Source organism: Diabrotica virgifera, chromosome 1 (assembly GCF_917563875.1).
Source record: "Diabrotica virgifera virgifera chromosome 1, PGI_DIABVI_V3a".
Classification (NCBI taxonomy): Eukaryota; Metazoa; Arthropoda; class Insecta; order Coleoptera; family Chrysomelidae; genus Diabrotica; species Diabrotica virgifera.
In genome coordinates, this window is record NC_065443.1 from 41,163,992 (window position 1) to 41,190,267 (window position 26,276).

General features: G+C 32.9%; 1 protein-coding gene across 1 annotated transcript in view; it reads right to left on the bottom strand.

Annotated features, from left to right (window-relative positions):
* Positions 1-402: 402 nt before the first annotated feature.
* Positions 403-26,276, bottom strand: part of LOC126886388 (leucine-rich repeat-containing protein 15-like) — a 30,946-nt gene continuing 5,072 nt past the window's right edge. Inside the window, exon 2 of the mRNA XM_050653327.1 lies at positions 403-1,616. Within this exon, the coding sequence (XP_050509284.1) occupies positions 743-1,612 (870 nt within the window). The 5' untranslated portion in view covers positions 1,613-1,616 and the 3' untranslated portion in view covers positions 403-742. The remainder of the gene's footprint in view (positions 1,617-26,276) is intronic.

Consider the following 26,276-nt stretch of genomic DNA (forward strand, 5'->3'; position numbering starts at 1 on the left):
TTCAGGCAATTTATATTTGGTTGGTATAACCCTATTCTGAATGGAAATCTAACCATTTGATATTATTATTATCATCCGCTTACCTCAGTTTCTTCGCAAATGTTCCGTTTACTACAATCTTGTCTTTTATAAATAGTATACAGTGCTTGTTCCATAGGTGTTGTAAGTATAGGTTAAATAAAAGAGGCGATAGTAAGCAACCCTGATGTACCTACACTCCTCTCTTTATATTGAGCCCTTCTGATGTTTCATTCTCGACTCATAAAATAATCATTTTTTGTTGTAAGTATAGCTTTGATATTATCTCTGCGTCTCTAGTTATTCTTGACTCTTGTAAGAAACTCTAACAAAGGCTTTTTTATCGCAAATAATAAATAGTAGCAACAAGTAAATACAAAAATATATAAAAAAAAAGAAAACATAAAATATATTATCCAAAAAAGAGTATATGGGTGGAATACATAAAACGTAGTTCATGCTAATGCTTCAAGTATGTGCTACTTTTCTTAAGATTTTACTACACTTACAAAGCATTGTAAATACAGTAAAATAATTACAAAGCATTTGTAAGTGTAGTAATTCTGTGTAAGTGTAGTAAAATCTTTTAAAATGAAGTACACACTTGAAGCATTAGCAGGTACTACGTTTTATGCATTCCATTGTATGTCTCTTGATTGACACTGATTTTTTTTACAATTTTTGACGATAATTGACTATATTTTATAATGATTTATAATAATTATTAGTTATTACATTTTATGCCTTTGAAAGTACTTGGATTCTGTTTATTTATACCTTCCTCAAATGTGATCCTCTTTCTTTGCAATTCGTTATCAATATTTTTCAAATCAGCACACTTCAAATCGTTAATAGCTAGATTCAGTCTTTGTAGGGAACCTAAGTCTTCCAAAACATCTTGTGTATTGAACTGCTTCAAATAATTTGACTTAAGACTTAATTCCCTAAGATTGCTTAGACCAGCAAAAGATTTAGCTTCTAAAGAATTTATAAGGTTATCATTGAGATTTAACTTTTCCAGCTTCTTTAGATTGGAAAACGAATTAGCTTTAAGACTTTTTATTTTATTGCCATTCAGATCTAACTTTCGAAGTGTCTTAATGGTATTTATTTGAACAGGAAACTCAGCCAGCTGGTTAAAACTTAACTTGAGTTCTTCTAACTTATCTAATCCAAGAAAACCATCATTAGAAATCGATGTTATTTGATTGGAACCCAAACTTAGTATTTCTAAGTTGTGAAGATTTTGAAATGTACTACTATCAACAGTTGTCAACGAATTATTGTACAAAGATAATAGGTCCAATTTACTAAGACCGTTAAAGCTTCCCAGTTCCAGAGTTTTTATCTTGTTGTTGCTTAAAATTAATCGTTTTAATTCAGCAAGTCGTATAAATGCATTAGTATATATGGTATCACTTTGTTCATCCAGAGAAATCGAAAGCATGCTATTATAGTCATCTATTAGTAGAGGGTTTGCTTTAGATATATGTATTTGGTAACAAATAGTGATAGCGTACGTTCGATCACATGTCATTTGGAAGCTTCTGCTTATGCAACTTACAATGATTACCAAAAAAATCAATGTCTTCATTTTTCTGAAATAAAAAAAATAAAATGAAATGCAATGTAAATATAAAATAAAATGTAAGCAAATGTCTATTAGAAGAGGACGTTGGCAGTAAGAGTGAAATAGTAGACTTAACTATGTATAAATCAATGGGTTCTAAGGAGTGGTGATACGTATACTACCAGATGCTTTAACCGGTTGAAATTTCTATGTGTTCCACTCAATACCTTTACAAAATTTGGCTTTTCAAATCGTTCTTAACAATTAAACATTGACTGAGATCAAAAATTATCTGAGGAGGTACCAAAATCAAAATCTACAAGAATAAAACATGACAGTCACATATACATACATGACCCTTATACAGCTAGCATAACACGAATGGAGGATCCCATACAACATCGAATTAGATACTTTAAGCTCTTTAGGATCGCATTTGTATCCTTTGCGCAAGCCGCCACAATCAAAGGAAGCTGGGGAAATTTAACTCCGGCAGTTTTTTCTGATGCGCAAATATTGCGTGGACGTTCAAATCCGTTATAGTATGATACAATTGATCCAAAAGATGGCATAACCCAGACATCCAAAGTGAAAGTTATCCTCCTACACCAAATTGTTCAATATGGTCCACATAATGTTCAGAAAAAAGTCACACCATTTTGAGCGTCGGGTTTGGGGGGGGGGGAGGGGAGAGAAATCGGTAAATTTGTGTTTTTTTACGTTTTCGTCAATATTTCTAAAACCATACGGGTTAGCATGAACAACCTTCTATACAAAAATGTTCTAGATTAACTTTGAAATAAAAAAGGTCCTATGCATAATCCTTCTAAAATGAACGGTTCCAAAGTTACGGAGGTAGTAATATTATGTAGTATAATTGGTCCAAAAAAGGCCTAACCGAGACATCCGAAGTAAAAGTTTTCCTTCAACACCAAATTGTCCTATATGATCTCCATATATTGTTCAGTAAAAAGTTACACCGTTTTGAGCGTCCGTTTGGGGGGGGGGGGAGATGGGGAGAAGTCGGTAGATTAGTAGTTTTTTTACGTTTTTCGTCAATATTTCTAAAACTATGCTTTAGCGTAAACAATGTTCTCTACAAAAATATTTTACATAAAATTTAAAACAAAAGGGGTCCTATACATATTTGTTATAAAATCAACGGTTCCAGAGTTAGGAAGGGTGAAAAGTGGAGGTTTTCGATACTTTTTATATTTGTTGGGCAATTGATGATGATTTTGGGTGGTGAGGTTGACGTTTCTTTAAGGACTTATCACTAGACTTAGGCAAATATGCAAATAAAAAGGTATGAAATATACTCATAAATATGTATTTGCCCTGTATTTTACCCAAACAGTATTATGCACTGTATTTTACCCAAAAATATACACGTTTATCTATAAAATATGCATATAATTAAAAAAAAAAAATTTTTCAGTATTTTTTTATTTACAAATATATTTAAAATATCTCTACATGGTGTATTAATTAACATGTATATATTTTACAAACTAAGCAAATTAATTAAATATTTAAGTATTTAAGTATTTTAACAAATAAATAATTGATATTATTTCGAATTGTGGTAACAATAAATAAATATTAAATGCTGTTAAAAATTTTCTAACAAATACTTATGGCTTCTATCTGATTACATAGAAAAACTTCTTTGGAGATTAGCTGATGTAATTGGGGCATTGTTCAAATAATTTACGGTAATAGGTGGTTCTAAATTAAGTGGTTCAAAATGTCCCAGCTAGTACCTGAACCACTTGAGAAAGAATCTGGTAATAACCACTGCTTTTCCATGGTTGCTTTAAATTTTTGATAAATTTCCTATCCAATATGTAGATATTTTTAACGTTTTGAAACAATGATTCAAATTCTGTTATTTAAAATAATGTACTGTCTAACAATGATAATTATTTGGAGGAACCTAATTTAGTAATAGTTTTCTGAACAAAACTATAGTTCGATTTTATGAATGACACCACGACACTTTACGAAGACCAGTCTTCACGGCTTATTTTACAACAAAAGCGAAATGGGCCGTCAAAATAAAAATTTTTACCTAGAGATATAAACTGGCTGATTTTGGAACCATTGTAACCAAAACGTGACAAAACTGTGTACATATAATAAGCCGCTCTTTTATTACTTACTACATACAGGTACCCAAAATTTGAATATGTACCAAGAGATTATAAAACAAAATTAAATATTGAGATTTCCAAGCTACTTGTTACAGTAATATAAAAATATATGTATAGTTACAACCAAAATTTAAAATTATATACACTTTATGCACACTTATATAAAAATGTGCAAAATTGAAAATTTTTGAATTTTTTATGCATTATATGCAAAATATGCAATTTGCATATTTGCCTAATAGTCTGGGTTGATTATCGGAGACTAGGCCATTTTTGGGAAAAGATATTTACCAGCAATTTTATTGCTGGAATCGAAGCTTATGATTATATATATTAATAATATAGGTACGCAAAGTCCGCAGATAGTGTGCTACTTTTTTTATAAACAAAATAACGCCCGAAAATCGTGTTTTTTTTTTCAATTATTGCTCTATAACTCCGAAGATTTTAACTTTACATCAAAAACACTAAAATAAAAATTCACCGCGATTAAATTCTGCATAGAGATATGTTTTTCACGATCTGCTCCGACGAAAATGTTCCTCGGTAAATGCGGGTTTTCACAACAAAACCTTTAATTTTCAAACAAAGTTTTAGATAAGTATTTATCTACCAATAATTAAATAATTTGGTAACTTGAAAGGCTTCTGTGTTTAGATTATAGTTCCAGAAGCTGGTGAAAACTGAACGAATATTTTAGCAACAATTCAATGGTTAATTAATAAATTACGGTCGCAATAATAACCAAAATAATTATGATACACTGATCAAACTTTGAAATCTTACAAAGATGAGATGCCTATTTAACATTTTGTCGACAAAATAAAAATTTTTTAAAAGACAAAATTTTTCAACCTAATAAAAATAATTTATTTTTAAAACATTTTTAATTGAAAAACTTATTACACTTTAAACTTATTAAATGGTTTACATTTTTATTTTTATAAATTTTTTTTATTTTTTTTGCATAATCTTTAAATGTTTAAAAAAATAGTTATAAGCAAATTAACTTTTCTCAGAAAGTTTTTATTATATTCTAATTTTAAAAAATAGTTAAAATGCCTATTTCAAATATCTTGAAAATGAATGCTTTAAAACTTTTTTGCAGCCATTTGCAAAAAAGTTATGAAACAGCAAAGTAAACATACGATTACTACGTTGTTTATAATTTTTTTTAATTCTTTCAAAGCGTAAAAGTGAGTTTAAAGTACAAGCTAATTATTAGTTTAATGGTTATATTTTAATTAAAGGATATAAATATATTTTTTTGTAATTTACACGCGCGAAAGTAGACTAGTACAGTACTGTAGCTAAAATTTTCACTCGAAGCGACGACCGCCCGCGCGACATACACTTAATAAATAAAATTATAGTATTATGTATGCTGCGTGTCAGTCGCTTCGAGTGAACATTTTAGCTCCGGCTCTGTATCAAGCCTACTCTCGCGCTAAAAATTACAAAAAAAAGAAAGTATTTTTAATCTTTGATTAAAATATAACCATTGAACTAATATTTGATATTCTTTGTAAGTAACTAGATTGCACCACAGACTCACTTTTAAGCTTTGAAACAATTAAAACAAATTATAAACAACGGAGCAATCGTATATTTATTTTGCTGTTTCATAACTTTTTTGAAAATGGTTGGAAAAATTTTTTAAAGCAGTCATTTTCAAGACCTTTGAAATACGCATTTTAAGTATTTTTAAAAATTAGAATATAATAAACAATTTTTGAGAAATGTTAATTTGTTTAAAACTATTTTTTTAAACATTTAAAGATTATGCAAAAAAATGAAAAATTTATATTTTGTGGACAAAATATTAAATAGGCATCACATCTTTATAATCTTTCTAAGTTTGATGAATGTCTCATGATTATTTTGGTTGTTATTGCGACTGTAAATTTTTAATTTACAATTGAATTGTTGCTAAAATATTCGTTTAATTTTCACCGGCTTCTGCAAGTATAATCTACACCAAGAAAGCTTTGATTTCACCAAGTTATTTAATTATTGATAAATAATTACTTGCCCAAAAAATTTATTTGAAAATTCGAGATTTTGTTGGGAAAACCCACATTTTCCGAGGAAAATTTTCGTCAGAGCAAATCGGGAAAAACATGCCTCTATGCAGAATTAAATTGGGATGAATTTTTATTTGAGTGTTTTTGGTGTAAAGTTAAAATCTTCGGAGTTATAGACCAATTATTGAAAAAAACACGATTTGGGGGCGCCATATTGTTAATAAAAAAAGTAGCACACCATCTGCGGAATTTGCATACGTATATTGTTAATATATAGGATCTTATAATTCGATTCCAGCAATAAAATTGCTGGTAAATAACTTTTTCATAAATTTTGCTAATTAGCCCAGAGTATACCTAAGTCTACTTATCACTAACATACCATCTGCCACTGAAATAGCAAATTTTATTTACAAAACACAATCCTGTTAAATAAAATTTCTTTTATCAGTAATAATATTATAAATTGCCGAAAATATATAAAAAGTATTGAAAACCTCTATTTTTCACCCTCCGTAACTCTGGAACCGTCGATTTTATAACAATTATGTATAGAACCTTTTTTGTTTTAAATTTTATGTAGAACATTTTTGTATATAAGATTGATTACGCTAAAGATTAATTTTAGAAATATTGATGAAAAACGTAAAAAGCTACTAATTTACCGACTTCTCCCGATCTCCTTCCCAAACCGGACGCTCAAAATGGTGTAACTTTTTACTGAACAATATGTGGACCATATAGAACAATTTGCTGTTGGAGAAACACTTTTGCTTTAGATGTTTGGGTTAGACCTAACTAGGGATTAGGGATTACTACCTCTGTAACTTTGGTATCGTTGATTTTAGAAGGATTATTCATAGAACCTTTTTTATTTCAAATTTAATGTAGAACATTTTTGTATAGAAGGTTGTTCATAATAAACCGCATAGTTTTAGAAATATTGACGAAAAACGTAAAAAACTACGAATTTACCGATTTCTCCCCCCTCTCCTCTCCAAACCCGACGCTGAAAATTGTGTGACTTTCTTCTGAACATTATGTGGACCATATAGAAAAATTTGGTGTTGGAGGATAACTTTCATTTTGGATGTCCGGGTTAGGGTTTAGTTATATCATACTATTAGGTCCATCTGCGATATCGAGTAAACCATGGTAGTACAGATCTATTTTAGTTTATAATTCTTAACCCCATTAGAGTTAACCCCAATAATTAAAGCCAGGACAGCGGTCGGATGCCTATACGACACAATTTGGAAAAACAAACACATAATTGTGGAAACAATGGCCCGAATATATAAGTCAGTTATTAAACTAGTTATGACTTACACGGCCGCAACAAGACCAGATACAAGCAAAACATAAAGACATCTGTAGTCCAACTAAATGAAGATCTTAAGAAGGATTGCTGGAAAAGGACTACAGGACAGGGTAAGAAGTGAGGAAGTCAGACGCATATATGAGGTAGACAATATAAATACCTGGGTAAAGAACAGAAAAGAAGAGTGGAATGAACACATAAGCAGTATGTCTGAAAATAAAGGATAGTAAGAATAGCCAGGAACAAGTCACCGTTAGGCAAAAGAAGTATAAGACGCCCAAGGAAAACTGGAATGACAATTTTGGGGACAGAATGAAAGGTACCGGTGAAGAAAAATAGGCAGCACTGTCTATATAAAAGAAAAAAAGGAAGAACAAGACCCCATTAGGCATTTAAGTTAAAATTGGGAGGATGCAGCGCATGAGCAAATTTCAGGGTAGGTTACTTTGACTGTAGTCCATTTTCAAGGATATAGGGAATGTCGTTGTGAAGTAGAAGTTAATGACTATTCATAATTTTATTGTGTTCTTTAACCAATGAACGTTCCCGGCGGCGGCGTTAGGTAAAACTTTGTTCTTAAGGTGATACAGTAGCGATCAACAGGTAGCAAAAACGCGTTCCAAGATTGCGGCTGTAATTTTGAATATTTTTTCGGGATATTTGGCGCACGTATTCGTAATATAATAAAGAATGGCGGTACAGAGCCCAATTTGAAAAATATATTAATATGTGGAAATTACTCTGTAATTAAATACAATATTAAAAAAACGAGCCTGTACCGCCATTAAGAAGAACAAAAAAATACACTTTCTTCAAATAAACTTTTTTATCCGATGCCTAGATTTTGTGTCATTTTGGAACTACTAATAAAATAAAAAATTTTAGTAGTTCCAAAATAACAGAAAATCTAGGTATCGGACAAAAAAGTTTATTTGAAGAAAGTGTATTTTTTTGTTCTTCTTAATGGCGGTACAGGCTCGTTTTTTTAATATTGTATTTAATTACAGAGTAATTTCCACATATTAATATATTTTTCAAATTGGGCTCTGTACCGCCATTCTTTATTATATTACGAATACGTGTGCCAGATATCTCGAAAAAATATTCAAAATTACAGCCGCAATCTTGGAACGCGTTTTCGCTACCTGTTGATCGCTACTGTTTCCTCTTAAGGTGGTAGCCACGTTATGTGATAACTATAATTATGCTTGTTATCATATGCATTGCACGGTTTGGATAAGTGTCGACCAGATAAGTTAATGCCTGTTGTTTAACCATACCGGTTCACAGCACACTAGCATCTGATATGACCACGAGCGATGGATCTTAAGGATGATTATCTGGATACCCATGTAGTACCCGTGTGTTTCTGTATGATGTTCTTACGTTTTTGTTTATTTTTATTGTGGTCTTGTCAATGGTAGGAAATCGGATACGAAGAGGAGACAGCTGAAACTAGCATTTCCTGGCGAATCTTGTCCCTAAAGCAGGTAGAGACCCCGTCATGTGGAAAGGCACCAATTTGAATATTATAGCGCATCTAAAAATAGTCTTAAACCGTATTTAAAATTCGTGGTGGGTTACAACATTGAAATTTTATTACTGTGTATTGAAATTGTTTAATGCAATGTCATGGCTAAGGAAGAAACTTTCATTTACTCCTTAATAAATTTAACCGCTTATAGGAATACGTTTTAGTAAAAGAATATCGCTTTATCGAATAATTTTAAGTTACCAAAAACTTTTACGTACAACTTCCCACAAATTTATATGTTTTCTGGTTTATAGGACCTGTCGATAATATATTTTATTACTTATTGTAAATATTGTAAGTATTATTTTATTACATTGTAGTGTAAATATTCTTATTACCAACTCACCACCCACGTCGTTGTCTGTTTAGATTTTAGAAACAGTTTAGAAGTCATAACCGCTTGTAAAATAATAACCGCTTTATAATATGTAAGAAGTTTTCTGGAGAGTAAAACCAATGTCAATTTTTTATTTATTATATTTTAGAGCTACAAGTGAGTAATATCTTATGTAACAAAACAAATAGTCTCAGATTGCCGATTATTTTTCCAGAAAAAAAGTAAGTCTGTTGTATGTATGTTAATAAGAAAATATGTATACCTATATCTACATATTGCATACATTTCATACTTATTTGTGTAGGTATGCATGCACAGATAATGTAGTTTGGTGTTTTAATAAAATAAGTAATAATTACTCCAGGTACTTTATTATTGACATAAAACGAAAAAAACCATACGAAATATACATGATACATGTACAAAACATTATGTACATGTACATATATAGTATGTACGTACATGTACAAAGTATGTTGTACTATTATGACGTATATTCGGTACATTTATTTCTGCTAGCCACCACTGATAGTTTATTAGAATATCCCGGTTATAGGAATATTTTTGCTTTACACCAAGGCTATTCTAATAAGTGGGTTTGACTGTAATAAAGTTTAAGTTCTGCATCTAATATCAAATTGTCACGAGTAAAACACAAACCGGCAATTTTAACACGGGAGCAGTCGCGCCGTGACAAAAAATCTCACATTTTATCCTTTCCGTGATAACTTAATGAACAATTTTGCAACATTCCTTTCAACTACTAAGTGCCACGAGGAGTATCGTAGTAATGCGTGTAATTTTTTTTTATTTTTTTATTTTTTTTTGTGGAATTTATGGCTTTGGTGAGCAATTAGCTTTAAAATTGTTGAAAATAGATATTTTTAACATAAGTAAATAAAAATATTATAAAATAGAAATTTGTTTTAAATTCGTATTTAAATTTGTATTGTGAGATATTTTTTTCTAAGTGCGACTACTTACGACGTGACAGAAGTGAGCGCGATGGCTCCCGGGCTAAGCGCTCGAGGAAAATTGGGTTTCATGAATAAAACTGTATTTATAAATAATTTTAACTAGTATTAATTTTGTTACTTTTGTAACTTTACATACTTGGGATCCACTTTACATACTTGGGATCCCTAGTCACATCTGATAATAACGTAGCAGAGGAAGTGAAGAGGCGAATATTTATTGCCAATAAAAGTTATCATGGCTTAATTCGGCAACTAAGATCAGACAACGTCGCAAGGAAAACAAAATGCCAAATATACAAAACACTAATAAGACCGGTACTCACATACGGCTCAGAAACCTGGACACTCACTAAAAGAGAGGAAACATTGCTAGCCACCTTTGAAAGAAAAATCTTGCGACACATATATAAAAGCACAAAAGAAAATGGAATTTGGCGAAGAAGGTACAACTTTGAACTATAGGAAATATACCAGGATCCAGATATCATAACATTCATTAAAATAGGACGGCTGCGTTGGATGGGACATATAGAAAGAATGGAAGAAGGCGAAATACCAAACAAAATATTCAAACAGATGCCAGTAGGAAAAAGAACAAGAGGAAGACCGAAGCTGAGATATTTAGAACAAATATAAAATGATATAAAAACCTTAAAAATAAAAAAACTGGAGAAAAAAAGCACGAAACAGATCAGAGTGGAGAAGAATCCTGGAACAGGCCAAGACCCAGAAAGGGCTGTCGAGCCAATGATGATGATGATGATTAATTTTGTTGATATCTTTATCTAAATATTTGCTAAACTGTGCTATTCACTTTGACAAGTTTAAAAATGTGTGTCACAAAGACTTGAATTTTGTATGTAAGTATTAAAAAATAATCTGTCGAATATCACATGATAGTAAGAATAAATAATAAGAAAATAATGGTCTAATTTTTGTCTAAACTTGTTTCTTTCGGCAATAGTACAATGTATTCTCACTCTCTTGTAATATTAATGTTGATAATATTATAAAATTCTCCTGTGACAGTTTGACTCAGATACGTTTAAAGCTGGGAAACTGTCAATATAATGTAAATTTATTGGTTTCTATTGATAATTTCCCACCTCTACCAATTTCATCTCTTTTTCCACGACATTTTCAAATTAGTAAATTCACAATTATATCCTAACCAACAAAATCGATAAGCTAACAATTTTATCAGATGAACAACAAGGATTCAGATCCGGAAGATTGTGACGTTCCGCCCCTTATAGAATCGATTATTGATGGGAAGATATTATTTAACTATCCAAAATATTATTTAATTATTTTCAGAATTATTTTCTTTCAATGTTTATTCAAATAGAACTTAAACCCATCTCAGAATATTTAAATGCTTGATGACGTCACATTTAAAACGTGGCAACATTGGTTTCCCCACTTTGACAGCCAATGCTTAGTAGAGGGGTACGAAGGATTCAGCTGTGAACGTGAGCCTTGGATTGCCATTGTTTCTCGAGTGTTCGGTCTGAATCGTAGTGTGCGGGGTCATTAGACTCAATTATTCACCTCTAATTCTCAGTTCCAAATTGATTAAATATTACAATAAAAGTATAGTGAAGTTATCCAGCAGCAGTGGATTTGAAGAATTTTAGAGCATACTATATCCAATGAGTTCTACCCCGGTAAATACACATTTTATTAAGTATTTTATTCAGCCATTTTGGAAGTCCTTGACATTTGCTAACTAAGTTTCACATAGTCTATTTTCATGGTTTTTATGTTTTATTTTCATGGATCAAACTCATCTAGAGATAATTCAATATTCGTTGTTAATTTGTGCTTCCAGTTGGAAAATAGAGCTAATTTAAACTCCATTTTTTATATTCCTTTCAAGTCTACAGAACTCCTATCTTTTGAACGATGATCAAATAAGTATCCATCGCTTAGTCTTACTATATTTCATCCTTGTATAATATATCTATATACCGGTGTATATATTATAATAAAATATTCTTTCACAGTAATTATATTTTGTATTTCAATTGGAAATTACTTGTGTTATTTGACCAAGGTCATCTGATAGCAACCTGATAAAAGGTCAAGCTGTCTAGTCATTCAAGTTTTTGGACTTAATGACCTATTTCTTCTTATTCCCATAGGAATAAAAACACCTCCTCGTATCTCTTGCTTCTTTTTTTTGACATTGGTAGATTGGTAGTAACACCACACTGTGTTTTTTTAGCACCTACCATGAAATCTTAAAGCCACCCTACAACAACACCAAGGCCAGACCACACAGAGAGAAACAATCAATAGGCGACCAGCCTGGATTATTTCCACATTTTCTTTTTTTTTGAGTACCTCCAGCTGCTTTCCAACAGTTTTGAGTACCTTCAACTGCTTTCTACCAGTCTTCCTCTCCTGTACCTCCAGCAGGACAGCTGCTAGCGAGAGTTAGCACCCTTGGGTGCTCATTACATCAACTTCAAGATTAGGAAAGAGTGGTTTGTTTGGGAACATTTACTGTGCTCTTATTAAAGACAGACTGGTTTTGTGATATTTAGTACATTTTTTTTTTATAGTTCAATTGCACACACATTTTTCCTGCTTTATATTTTTTATAGGTTTTTTTTTTCTTTACAACCTAATATTTAATTGATAGCGTTCCCCAACACTCTGCAATCTATAAAGGTATAAATTTCTGAGCTCAGATATTTTCCCTGATAATAGTAGTCGGTACTCTTATCTTGATTATTTTTAGGCTGTGTTCCACTTTTGTATAATTATTTAAACTCATTCCATTATTTTAGTATATGTTTAATTAAATTTTTAAAAATTAACTTCACATATTAGTCAAAATTGTAATTATTAACTTTATTTAACTTGAACTTATTAACTTTACTTAACTTTAACTTATTAACTTTATTTAACTTTAACTTTAATTTATTAAATTCATATGAACTTCTGGATTCTAATCCCTCAGATTAGTTTTTGGTTTCACTTGTTATTATTACTATTATAAACCACGAGTTAGGAAAAGGATCTGTGTATCCACTCGTAGGTTTATTTATTCAATAAGGCTTGTGCCTGTCCCACTCACAGTGAGGTATTTATATGTTATATATAGTATCAGGTAGTATTTAATTAAGGTGTACGTATTATAAACGTACAATTATTATTTGGTGAGGGTTCTACTAACCTAGTTGTAAGTTGTACTTCCTGTATTAGAGGTACCCGTAGTCAGTTTTTCTAACCTTATAAAGAGTATTCTTAGATCATAGTTGTATGATGATTTTGTAATTGACTTTCACTAGTATCACTTTTTCCTGTCATGTTAGAGTTACACACTAGTTACTTGTCCTAACTCAGAGATTGTTAAAAAGATCTAGTAGTTACATTCAATAAATATACATTTATTGTGATTTTTTTTTTCTTATTACTCCTTTATTTTTAGTAGTATATTTTATAATTTAATAATCTTTAATAACTTTTCACATACTTGTACTACAAATTTAACATACTCTATAGCAGCGTAGAATACCTGGAAGAGCGTTAACCTAGTTATCCTTCTTCTGGCGCCCAAAAATTCATTCTATTTTCAGTATATTATTATATTTACTCTATCTATTTTCTGAACATTATCTTCATATCTTCTTTTCGAGCCATCATTGTCACTTCCTTTAATCTATTGTCTGGCCAAAAATAGCCGTGCAAATTGGCCGAATCCTTCCTTGAGTGTCAAGTGGCCCTTCTCATACATATTTAGCTAGCCATTCAAGTTATATCTATCTATTAATGATTTCTCATCTCTAGTCCTGTATCAATTCGATATTCTTTGTCTTGGCATCCTTCCATACAAATACTACTACAAAGTTGTATTTTAGTTACTCCAGCTTCTTCAACGGAGAAGCCACACATTTTTGTCCTTTGGCTACATTAAGTAGATCTTCTTCTTTTTACTACTTCTGTTGGAGTTTACCACTCCCTTTTCATTCACTCCAACAGAAAATCATCAGCTAGTTGTTACATCGGCTTTCCAACGTGGTGGCTTTATTTTTGGTCTGAGACAGTATTCATTTAGGTCAATTCTTCTCTTTTATCTGAAATCTCTTTGTTATTTCCGTTTGGTATCCTATACACATATTGTTACTTATTTATTTTATTTTTAATTTCTGATACATATCAGGTATTCTTAAACGCTGTTTTGATTTTTGTTTATATTTTGGGACCTCATTATAGTATATGTTTGTGCAGCTTACATTCTGGGTTAGATTTTGAATTTTTATTGGGAACTTATATTTAATATTGCTATTAATAATATAATTCATATAACAATTTTATTTCTTCAGTCAATAGTGGTATAGTTGGAGGTACAACTAAGTGTTGATTATTATTATTATTATTATAGATATATATTTTTTCTAGAGTGGTGGTAAGTTACATATAAATAAAAAATTTACTTCCAGTATTTAGGTAGTAGGTTTACTTGAGTATACAATATTTATTGGATTATTTATCCATTTATTTGATCTTATATATTTATTTGATCTTATTTATTAGATTATATACTGCATTATATATATATTTTTTTTTTTGCTGGCTATTTTGATTTTGTTGGTGTGTTGCTGATATTTTCTCGGTTTATATTATATATATTTTGCGTGCAAACTTTCATATTTTCATATTTTTCATATTTCTGTTCTTTGGACTATTTGTCAATAACTTTGCTCTCATCATGTGTGCTTTTAAAGCTGAACATCTTCTGGTGGATGAATTGGATTATGAATTAAAGATTCGGGACATAATGCCAGAGGAGTCGACAACTGTCGATAAAAAACGCAATCTTTTGAGAGGTGCTTTGAAACAAGAAGCTGGCAATAGAAGTTTTCTCCAAATTTCAGCTGTATCCCTTCCTTTTGAGGAACAACAAAAAGGAATCACTGAAACATTGGACAGCTTGTCTAAAAAAATCGAAAAGTTTAGGGGAACTGTAAAGGATACAGAGTATGCGCGATTAACATCTCGTCTAGGCCATATTTCTGCCCGTGTACACTTGCTACACTGTCCTTCTGAAGAACAGGAACCGTTCAAGAGGTCTGTTTCTCTTAAAATATTAACACTAGAGGGTGAACTTGATTCTAGAGTTAACCCCATTGCTACCTCTACTCCTAATGCTTCAGTCAATGTACCTAGCTTTACGTACTCCAAACCTGTTCAAGTACACAAATGGGGTATTTCATTTTCAGGTGAAAAACAGCACACTGATGTGATGTCATTTTTAGAAAGGGTTGAATGTCTTCGAATATCTAGAGGTGTTTCTGAAGAGGATTTGTTTGCTGCTTCTGCTGAGTTGTTCACCGGGACCGCTTTTACATGGTTTATGAATAACAGGGGTAATTTTTCTTGTTGGTCTGATCTGATTAAAAAGTTGAAGTCAGATTTTCTTCCGTATTCATTCCAGGATGATTTATTAGATCAAATTAAGAATCATAAGCAGAAACCTGGGGAATCTGTTACTATGTTTATTAATACTATATTAGGTATGTGTAGTCGTTTAGACACTCCTTTGTCAGATTTAGCTAAAATTAAAATCATCCTTAAATGTCTATTGCCCTTTTATCATCAACAATTAGCTCTTATGGACATTCAGAACATTGATGACCTTACTATAAAATGCAAACGTTTGGAGGAAACGTTATCCTGGTCTTCTCAACCTCCATCCACATCTCGATCCTCTTCTAACTCTTCTTCTCAGCCAACTTCCTTTAGGCAACGTTCTTGGCTAAATAAGGGTCATGAACATAATGTTTCGGTTGTTAGTTCTCTTGTCTGCTGGAATTGTGATCAGCCTGGTCACCCATTTTACAATTGTGGGATTCCTCAAAATCGTATTTTCTGCCATGGTTGTGGCCGAGAGAACACCCTTAAAAGAAACTGTTCTAAGTGTTCGGGAAACGACACGTCGGAGGTCCGTCCCCTGAACGTTTCTCCGTCCAACATCCAATCAGGGAATCAAACCCCATCGTCAAACGAAACTGCTGGACCAAGCACATCCAGCAACCCAAACCCATCTTCACGAAAAGGGAAAGGGGTGTCGTTCAAGAAAGCAGCACACACCACAAAACAAAATTAAACCAGAAATTTATTTCTATAGATAATACGTTAGATTCGCTTGATTCAAATGATCACAGATGGTCATGTACAAACGCTTCTTTGATTGGTAGTGTTCAACGTAACAATAATAATTGTGATAGTAATGTGGTTCCATTATCTATATTAGATTCTAGTTTTGTTAATGATGATGATACGTCTGGGTTAGTTCCATATAACGGTAGTAGACAACCAAATACTTTAGATCTAGATATTAATTCGTTATTAGTTAGGAAACAAAATGATAATAGGCCATATCTTCCTATTCAAATTTTAGGACAATCGTGTTTAGCTTTGTTAGATAGTGGCTCTAATATTTCATTGATAGGGGCACATTCGTTAAATTTATTGAAAAATTCTAGTATTCCCATTATGCCCATTTCATCTTTGCAAGTATCTACTGCAGATGGTACAGTTCAGTCCATTACGGGCAAACTCCAAATTAAAATCACAGTGGCAGATTTATGTAGGGAAATTACATTTTATGTTATTCCTTCCGTGCAGAATTCTATAATTTTAGGTATGGACTTTTTCAATGCTTTCAATAGTACCTTAAGTTGTTCTGATTTTTCTTTTTCCATATCTGAATTTAATTTATCTACCCTTAGTGCTATTCACGATTTTGCTAGTTTATCAAGCTCTGAACAAAGGCAATTAGAGAGTATGATCTCTAAATTTACTACTCTTTCTTCAAAAGACAAACTAGGTCGTACGTCGTTAATCTCTCACACTATCGAAGTGGGAAATCCCACTCCTTTTAGATTATATCAGTACCCCATACCTCAAGCCTGGCAGGCAGATTTAGAAAAGGAAGTAGATTCGATGCTTGCTTTAAATATCATAGAACCTTCAACATCGTCCTACTGTTCTCCGCTCTGGTTAACGAAGAAGAAGGATGGATCCTTCAGGATCTGCTTTGACGGTCGAAAACTAAACAGTATCACAACTAACAGGGATGCTTATCCTATCCCCAGAATAGATGTGATTTTGAGCAAACTTCAGAATGCCAAATACATCTCTTCTATTGATTTGTCTAAGGCCTTCCTACAGATCCCACTGAGTGAAGAGAGCAAGAAGTATACTGCTTTTGCTGTCAGTGGTAAAGGATTATTCCAGTTTGTCACCATGCCTTTCGGTCTTGTTTCTGCTCCTCAGACAATGTGTCGTCTGATGGATTTAGTCATTGGTCCACCGTTAGAGCCCTATGTTTTCTATTATTTAGACGATATTTTGGTTGTCACTCCTGATTTTTCCCTTCATATGGAAATTTTAGATAAGTTATTTTTACGTCTTAAGGAAGCTAATCTAACGGTCAATCTGGATAAATGTCAGTTTTGTCGCCCTAGTCTTAAGTTCTTGGGTTATGTTGTGGATAACCAGGGGCTGAGGACTGATCCTGAGAAAATAGTTGCTATCAAAAATTTTCCTATACCAAAGACCACCACCCAAGTCCGTAGGATATTGGGAATGTGTGGCTATTATCGGCGATTTGTACCGTCCTACTCTACTTTGTTGTCACCTCTTACTGATCTTTTGAAGAACAGGAAAAAGGGACAGACCATTACTTGGACTCCTGAGGCTGACGAAGCTTTTAGGCGCGTTAAAGATGCTTTAACGAGCGCTCCGGTTATGATGTCACCTAATTTTGATGAGCATTTTTATCTAATGACAGATTGCTCTAATACAGCTTCTGGAGGCGTATTATTTCAGTTGAAAGATGGCTCCGAACACCCCATAGCGTACACTAGTAAGAAGTTGAACAAGGCCCAGAAAAACTATTCAACTACGGAGAAAGAACTCTTAGCTATCATCCATGGGTTAGAAGCTTTTCGTTATTATCTGGAAGGTCGTAATTTCACTATAATTACTGATCATAGTTCCTTAGTATGGCTTCATAGTATGAAAAACCCTTCACAGAGGCTTTCTCGATGGATATGCAAACTGGCTGCCTATTCATATAAGATTGTCCATAGAAAGGCAAACGGGGTAGTGGTCGCAGATGCTCTTTCACGTGTCCATGATATTAATGTCCTAGATCTGTCCTCTTTAAGTCCTGATATGTGGTATCAGAATATGATTGATAGGGTCACTCAAGACCCACAAAAATATCCTGATTTTAAGGTAGAGAATAATATTCTGTACAAACACATCTTAAGTCCGATAGAGTCCTTATCCAATATGTTGGAGTGGAAAATAGTTGTACCTACGCCAAATAGGGAAAATATTCTGCATATGTTTCATGATGAAGTTACGGCGGGTCATTTTGGTTTTTATAAGACTTATCACCGTATTGCCGAATTATATTATTGGCCTGGTATGCGGAAGTCTATAAAAAGGTACATTTCTAAATGCATGGTTTGTGCTACTTGTAAACCAAGTAACCTACCACAGGCTGGACTTATGGGTTCCTTCAGGAACATAAATTTTCCTTGGCAGATGATCTCAATGGATCTCATTGGACCTTATCCTCGGAGTTACAAGGGTAATACCTATTGCCTGGTAGTTGTGGATTATTTCACTAAATTTCCTTTAGTTTGTCCCCTTCGCCAGGCCACAACTCCAGCAATTTTAAAATATTTGGAGGAACAAGTCTTTTTGGTGTATGGTGTTCCTCAAATTGTGTCATGTGACAACGGTCCTCAGTTTGTATCGAAGGCCTTTAAAGATCTTCTAGCTAAATATAAGGTTCAAAAGACCTTTTATAATGCTGCCTACCATCCACAAGCAAATCATACTGAGAGAGTAAATCGCAGTATTGTCACAGCTCTAAGGTCCTATACTTACCCTGATCACAGAGCTTGGGATCAATATATTCATTCCATAGCTCAAGCCATAAGGACTTCTGTCCATGAAGTTACCCAGTGCTCTCCAGCATATTTGAATTTTGGTAGGAATGTGGCTTTATCAGGTGATTATTTTGGTGTAATTTCAGACAATTCCGAAAATCTTCCTCAAATATCTGAGAAACTTCATCGCTTAGATGATCTCCAGACGTTACCTCATATTTTCGCAGACATTAGGAAGAAGTTAAAAACTTCTTACCTAAGGAACCAGCAGCACTATAATTTGAGGAAACGAGATCTGCGATTCTTTGTTGGTGATCGAGTCTTAAAGCGCAATTTTGTCAAATCCAATAAGGGTGATGCCATTTCTGCAAAGTTTTGCCAGAAATATGTCCCATGTACTGTCTCAAGGGTAATATCTCCTTTGATTTATGAATTAAAGGACAATTCGACTAATAAGCGAATTGGTCAATTTCATGTAAAGGATTTACTGCCTGACAACACCATGGACGATGTGGATTCTTCAACTTCATCGGAAGAAGATTAGCTTAACAGGGTTGTTTAAGCTAATATCTTCCTGTGTTTGCCTTTAATTAGTTTTATTATGGTATAGTATTTTAGTTTAAATTGTTAATCACCAGATAATGCCTGACCATAGCAATTTTTATCCTTCGGCATGGCTTGATGATTTCTCACGTATTAGTTATTAGGTACCGAATTCTTGTGTAATACCGCTTGTATGAGTTTATTATTATTTTTTTTGTATTATAGATTGCATTTGAGTCATTATCGACAAATATTCTCAAATACTAATCCAGCCAGTAGTATTACCAAGTTAATAACCTCCACTTGTACTCTTAGTTTTGTACTCAACCTCTCAGAATAAAAGGGCTGTTGATTATTATATATTAAGATATTTGGATGTGTGGGCTCATACAAGTATTCTTGCTTAATATAGATGGAGCTATGTTACACTACCATATCTTAGATTATGTGTTATATCTTGGATATTTGATTACATACCTATTATTTTTTTTTATTGTTTTTATATCATGTCATTGGATTTGCCATATTGGAAAGAAGTTGTGGTTGTTAATTTGTTATTGGGTTACTTTATTGATATTTGTCACAGGTACCTTAAATACTTTATATTAATTCGGATTCTTACTTCCTCCACAGGATGATTCTGGAATGAATTTGGAATTTTGATTTATAAATGAATTCTTGAGTCCTTCATATTTCTTCTTATGAACTAGTCTGTTAATGCTCAAAGTTGGTGAATACGTGGGTTCGAAGTTCAGCAACTGATCACTGCTATCCGATTTCGTAATCCATGTCTTTCTTGTCAGAGTAGGCAGATGTTTATCCATGATAATATTTCTGGTTGGGAAATGGTGTACAACACTTCCTAACCATTCTTGTGCAATTGTTCCAAATATTCCAGGCACATTTTCACACGATAATAGGGAAGTCTAGTTTGCTTATTTTATGTCTCTTAGTTCATAGTATATTGATGCTTGACTTTCCATAGACGTAGAGTCGTAATGTTAGTGATTAACCCACTGGGACAAATTATTGATTTTCTTTTTAGTAGATTCCCTCTTCTTTCCTTAGGCATTAATTGTTGCTTAGATTCAGGAATATCTCCTGGATAATCCTATGTATGTTCACATGAATATACAGTCTTATGAAAGATTGGGAGCTCGTTCCCGTCATATTTTGTATTTACCATGGAGTCATAGAACTTATAAGTTCATCCTTTATTTTTACTATTTAGTTTCGATAGGCTCATATTACCGGATGAGGGTAGATCTAGAGCTAATTTAGTTAGTTATTTAGTATTAGTGAGAATTGGTCCATAAATCTTCCTGATCGTTCTTCTTTGGATATGCTCCTATAAATCTGGTGTCCATTGCTCGTCCGATTTTGGATTAAGTGTCCGATTCTTCACTTATTTTGTTTATTTGGTTGTATAGGTTCGTATTACCGGATGTGGGTGTACGTAGACCTAATTTATTTATATGATTTAGTATGGATGTGAATTGGTCCATAAATCTTCCTGGTCGTTCTTCATTGGATATGCTTTTGTGAATCTGTTGTCCATTGATAGTCTGACTTTGGATTGAGTGTCTGATTCCACATTTATTTTGGTTAATGTGTTTGCATTCCTTTGGTATGTTCACTATTTATATTAGTTGGTATTGGTGAAAATTATTCTATAAATATTCCTAGTTGTTCTTCTCTGGATATGCTATTACGAATCTGGTGTCCATTGCTAGTCCAATTTAGGATTGAGTGTTTGATTCTTCACTTATTATAGTTATTGATTTCATTGGTGACTTTAGTATATGTACTTGCGTTATGGTATGAATTGGCTCTCACCTTTGCCTGGTTGTTCGTCCTTGGATATACTCCTTATAAATCTGATGTCCATGGATAGTTCAACTTTGGATTTACTGCCAATTCGACACTTATTTGTCATTATAAATTATGTCTCATCTTTAGCACTTTTACTAGGACTTCGGGTCATATTTTGCAATTTCCGTTATTTGCTGCAGTGACCATCCTACTTTCCCTTGATTATTAGTGGTGATTATTTGTAATCTTGCGAATCAACGGGGAATGATACACTAAGCACTACTACTCTAGTTTAATATTTTGAAAAAAAAAAAAAAAAAAAAATTTTTTTAAATAAAATTTTTTTTTCTGGTGGTTGAAAGGGAATGTGACGTTCCGCCCCTTATAGAATCGATTATTGATGGGAAGATATTATTTAACTATCCAAAATATTATTTAATTATTTTCAGAATTATTTTCTTTCAATGTTTATTCAAATAGAACTTAAACCCATCTCAGAATATTTAAATGCTTGATGACGTCACATTTAAAACGTGGCAACATTGGTTTCCCCACTTTGACAGCCAATGCTTAGTAGAGGGGTACGAAGGATTCAGCTGTGAACGTGAGCCTTGGATTGCCATTGTTTCTCGAGTGTTCGGTCTGAATCGTAGTGTGCGGGGTCATTAGACTCAATTATTCACCTCTAATTCTCAGTTCCAAATTGATTAAATATTACAATAAAAGTATAGTGAAGTTATCCAGCAGCAGTGGATTTGAAGAATTTTAGAGCATACTATATCCAATGAGTTCTACCCCGGTAAATACACATTTTATTAAGTATTTTATTCAGCCATTTTGGAAGTCCTTGACATTTGCTAACTAAGTTTCACATAGTCTATTTTCATGGTTTTTATGTTTTATTTTCATGGATCAAACTCATCTAGAGATAATTCAATATTCGTTGTTAATTTGTGCTTCCAGTTGGAAAATAGAGCTAATTTAAACTCCATTTTTTATATTCCTTTCAAGTCTACAGAACTCCTATCTTTTGAACGATGATCAAATAAGTATCCATCGCTTAGTCTTACTATATTTCATCCTTGTATAATATATCTATATACCGGTGTATATATTATAATAAAATATTCTTTCACAGTAATTATATTTTGTATTTCAATTGGAAATTACTTGTGTTATTTGACCAAGGTCATCTGATAGCAACCTGATAAAAGGTCAAGCTGTCTAGTCATTCAAGTTTTTGGACTTAATGACCTATTTCTTCTTATTCCCATAGGAATAAAAACACCTCCTCGTATCTCTTGCTTCTTTTTTTTGACATTGGTAGATTGGTAGTAACACCACACTGTGTTTTTTTAGCACCTACCATGAAATCTTAAAGCCACCCTACAACAACACCAAGGCCAGACCACACAGAGAGAAACAATCAATAGGCGACCAGCCTGGATTATTTCCACATTTTCTTTTTTTTTGAGTACCTCCAGCTGCTTTCCAACAGTTTTGAGTACCTTCAACTGCTTTCTACCAGTCTTCCTCTCCTGTACCTCCAGCAGGACAGCTGCTAGCGAGAGTTAGCACCCTTGGGTGCTCATTACATCAACTTCAAGATTAGGAAAGAGTGGTTTGTTTGGGAACATTTACTGTGCTCTTATTAAAGACAGACTGGTTTTGTGATATTTAGTACATTTTTTTTTTATAGTTCAATTGCACACACATTTTTCCTGCTTTATATTTTTTATAGGTTTTTTTTTTCTTTACAACCTAATATTTAATTGATAGCGTTCCCCAACACTCTGCAATCTATAAAGGTATAAATTTCTGAGCTCAGATATTTTCCCTGATAATAGTAGTCGGTACTCTTATCTTGATTATTTTTAGGCTGTGTTCCACTTTTGTATAATTATTTAAACTCATTCCATTATTTTAGTATATGTTTAATTAAATTTTTAAAAATTAACTTCACATATTAGTCAAAATTGTAATTATTAACTTTATTTAACTTGAACTTATTAACTTTACTTAACTTTAACTTATTAACTTTATTTAACTTTAACTTTAATTTATTAAATTCATATGAACTTCTGGATTCTAATCCCTCAGATTAGTTTTTGGTTTCACTTGTTATTATTACTATTATAAACCACGAGTTAGGAAAAGGATCTGTGTATCCACTCGTAGGTTTATTTATTCAATAAGGCTTGTGCCTGTCCCACTCACAGTGAGGTATTTATATGTTATATATAGTATCAGGTAGTATTTAATTAAGGTGTACGTATTATAAACGTACAATTATTATTTGGTGAGGGTTCTACTAACCTAGTTGTAAGTTGTACTTCCTGTATTAGAGGTACCCGTAGTCAGTTTTTCTAACCTTATAAAGAGTATTCTTAGATCATAGTTGTATGATGATTTTGTAATTGACTTTCACTAGTATCACTTTTTCCTGTCATGTTAGAGTTACACACTAGTTACTTGTCCTAACTCAGAGATTGTTAAAAAGATCTAGTAGTTACATTCAATAAATATACATTTATTGTGATTTTTTTTTTCTTATTACTCCTTTATTTTTAGTAGTATATTTTATAATTTAATAATCTTTAATAACTTTTCACATACTTGTACTACAAATTTAACATACTCTATAGCAGCGTAGAATACCTGGAAGAGCGTTAACCTAGTTATCCTTCTTCTGGCGCCCAAAAATTCATTCTATTTTCAGTATATTATTATATTTACTCTATCTATTTTCTGAACATTATCTTCATATCTTCTTTTCGAGCCATCATTGTCACTTCCTTTAATCTATTGTCTGGCCAAAAATAGCCGTGCAAATTGGCCGAATCCTTCCTTGAGTGTCAAGTGGCCCTTCTCATACATATTTAGCTAGCCATTCAAGTTATATCTATCTATTAATGATTTCTCATCTCTAGTCCTGTATCAATTCGATATTCTTTGTCTTGGCATCCTTCCATACAAATACTACTACAAAGTTGTATTTTAGTTACTCCAGCTTCTTCAACGGAGAAGCCACACATTTTTGTCCTTTGGCTACATTAAGTAGATCTTCTTCTTTTTACTACTTCTGTTGGAGTTTACCACTCCCTTTTCATTCACTCCAACAGAAAATCATCAGCTAGTTGTTACAAGATCCTGCGAGGACGCCGTATTTGTACTGAGGCAAATCACAGAAAAGGCCGTTGAGTACAATAAACCAGCATATCTATGTTTTATAGACCTGACAAAGGCTTTCGATCGCATCCAAGTCGAAGACGTCTTACATTTACTGTATAGAAACATACCAATCAATAATATACAAACCATCGAAAACATCTACTTTCATAATCGAATACAGGCAAAGATAAATGGAAAACTAACGCAGTTTATACCAGTACAAAGCGGAGTCAGACAAGGTGACTTGTTGAGCCCACTTCTCTTTAATATAATAACGGACGAAATAATAGAAGCAGTACGTAAAGGCCATGGTTACAGAATGGGGAACAAAGAAATCGAAATATTATGTTATGCAGACGACGCCGCATTAATCGCCGAGACAGAAGACGATCTCCAAAAATTAACACATATCTTCAAAAAAGATAAAAAAGATCAAGGCAGGTTTTGTTTATATTTGATTCAGAGTTGGACCACCATCTCCATATAGCTATTTCAGCATCCTTATGCATCATCAGTGAAGTTTATGCAGTCACAACTCTGAAGAAAATATAAACATTCTGCCTATTTTAAGGCAAACCATCGCAATGCAATGAACCCACCTTTTGAGACGCAATTTAGCGACATCTCTCGTATTACGACGAAAACAACGAAAAGCCCCAGATATAAAGTTTACTACCTTTTAAACAATTAGAATCATTGAAATAAAAATATAATAAACCATATTTTAAATCTAAGACTTTTCGTTAAGAAACTGCTTTCTGGCTGCATCCCGTATCTCCGGATTTTACAATATATAATCACAGAGACGACGAAAATAGGAAAAAGCAAATAGAGGACACTTAATCCACGCATTTACCTTCTCTTCGTCTAGGAAAAGGACCGAAAGACAGTTTCTAAATAATCAAAACTGAGTAAAAATGAAAAAGATAAAAAAGATCAAGGCAGGCTTTGTTTATATTTGATTCAGAGTTGGACCACCATCTCCATATAGCTATTTCAGCATCCTTATGCATCATCAGTGAAGTTTATGCAGTCACAACTCTGAAGAAAATATAAACATTCTGCCTATTTTAAGGCAAACCATCGCAATGCAATGAACCCACCTTTTGAGACGCAATTTAGCGACATCTCTCGTATTACGAGGAAAACAACGAAAAGCCTCAGATACAAAGTTTACTACCTTTTAAACAATTAGAATAATTGAAATAAAAATATAATAAACAATATTTTAAATCTAAGACATTTCGTTAATAAACTGCTTTCTGGCTGCATCCAAGCTGCTACATATCTTCAATACAGCAGCCAAGAAATACAATATGATAATATCAGCAGAAAAAAACCAGAAGGATGACAACACACAGATAGGTACCCACTATGGTGTAAAATCAAAATTGATGGGAAAATAATAAAGCAGGAAGCAAGGTTTAGATATCTGGGAATATATATAACCAGTTATGAAGATGATGAGGAGGAAGTACGACAACAAAGCTTTAAAGCAAGTCAAGCGGCGGGATCTCTTAAGTGCTGGTTTCCTCGAAAGCAGCACCGAAAAACTGCGACTGTAGCACTGCGATGAATTACGTCAGATTACGATGAAAAATTCAAGGTTCTTCACTGCGGCAATGGAATGTGCAAACTCAGCAAGCGGTGACTTCCAACGCATCCTTGGAATCCACCGTTATTATTTTGCATGGTACAGTTTTTCTATGACGTCATTCATCCCAATGTTACAGTCGCAGTTTGTCGGCACCGCTTTCGAGGAAACCAGCGCTTTAATGACACAATCTGGGAGAATAAACACTTAAGACAAGACAAAAAAGAAAGAATCTATAAAGCAGCAATTAGACCTATATTGACATACACGGCGGAGACAAGACCATTATATCATTTATTAT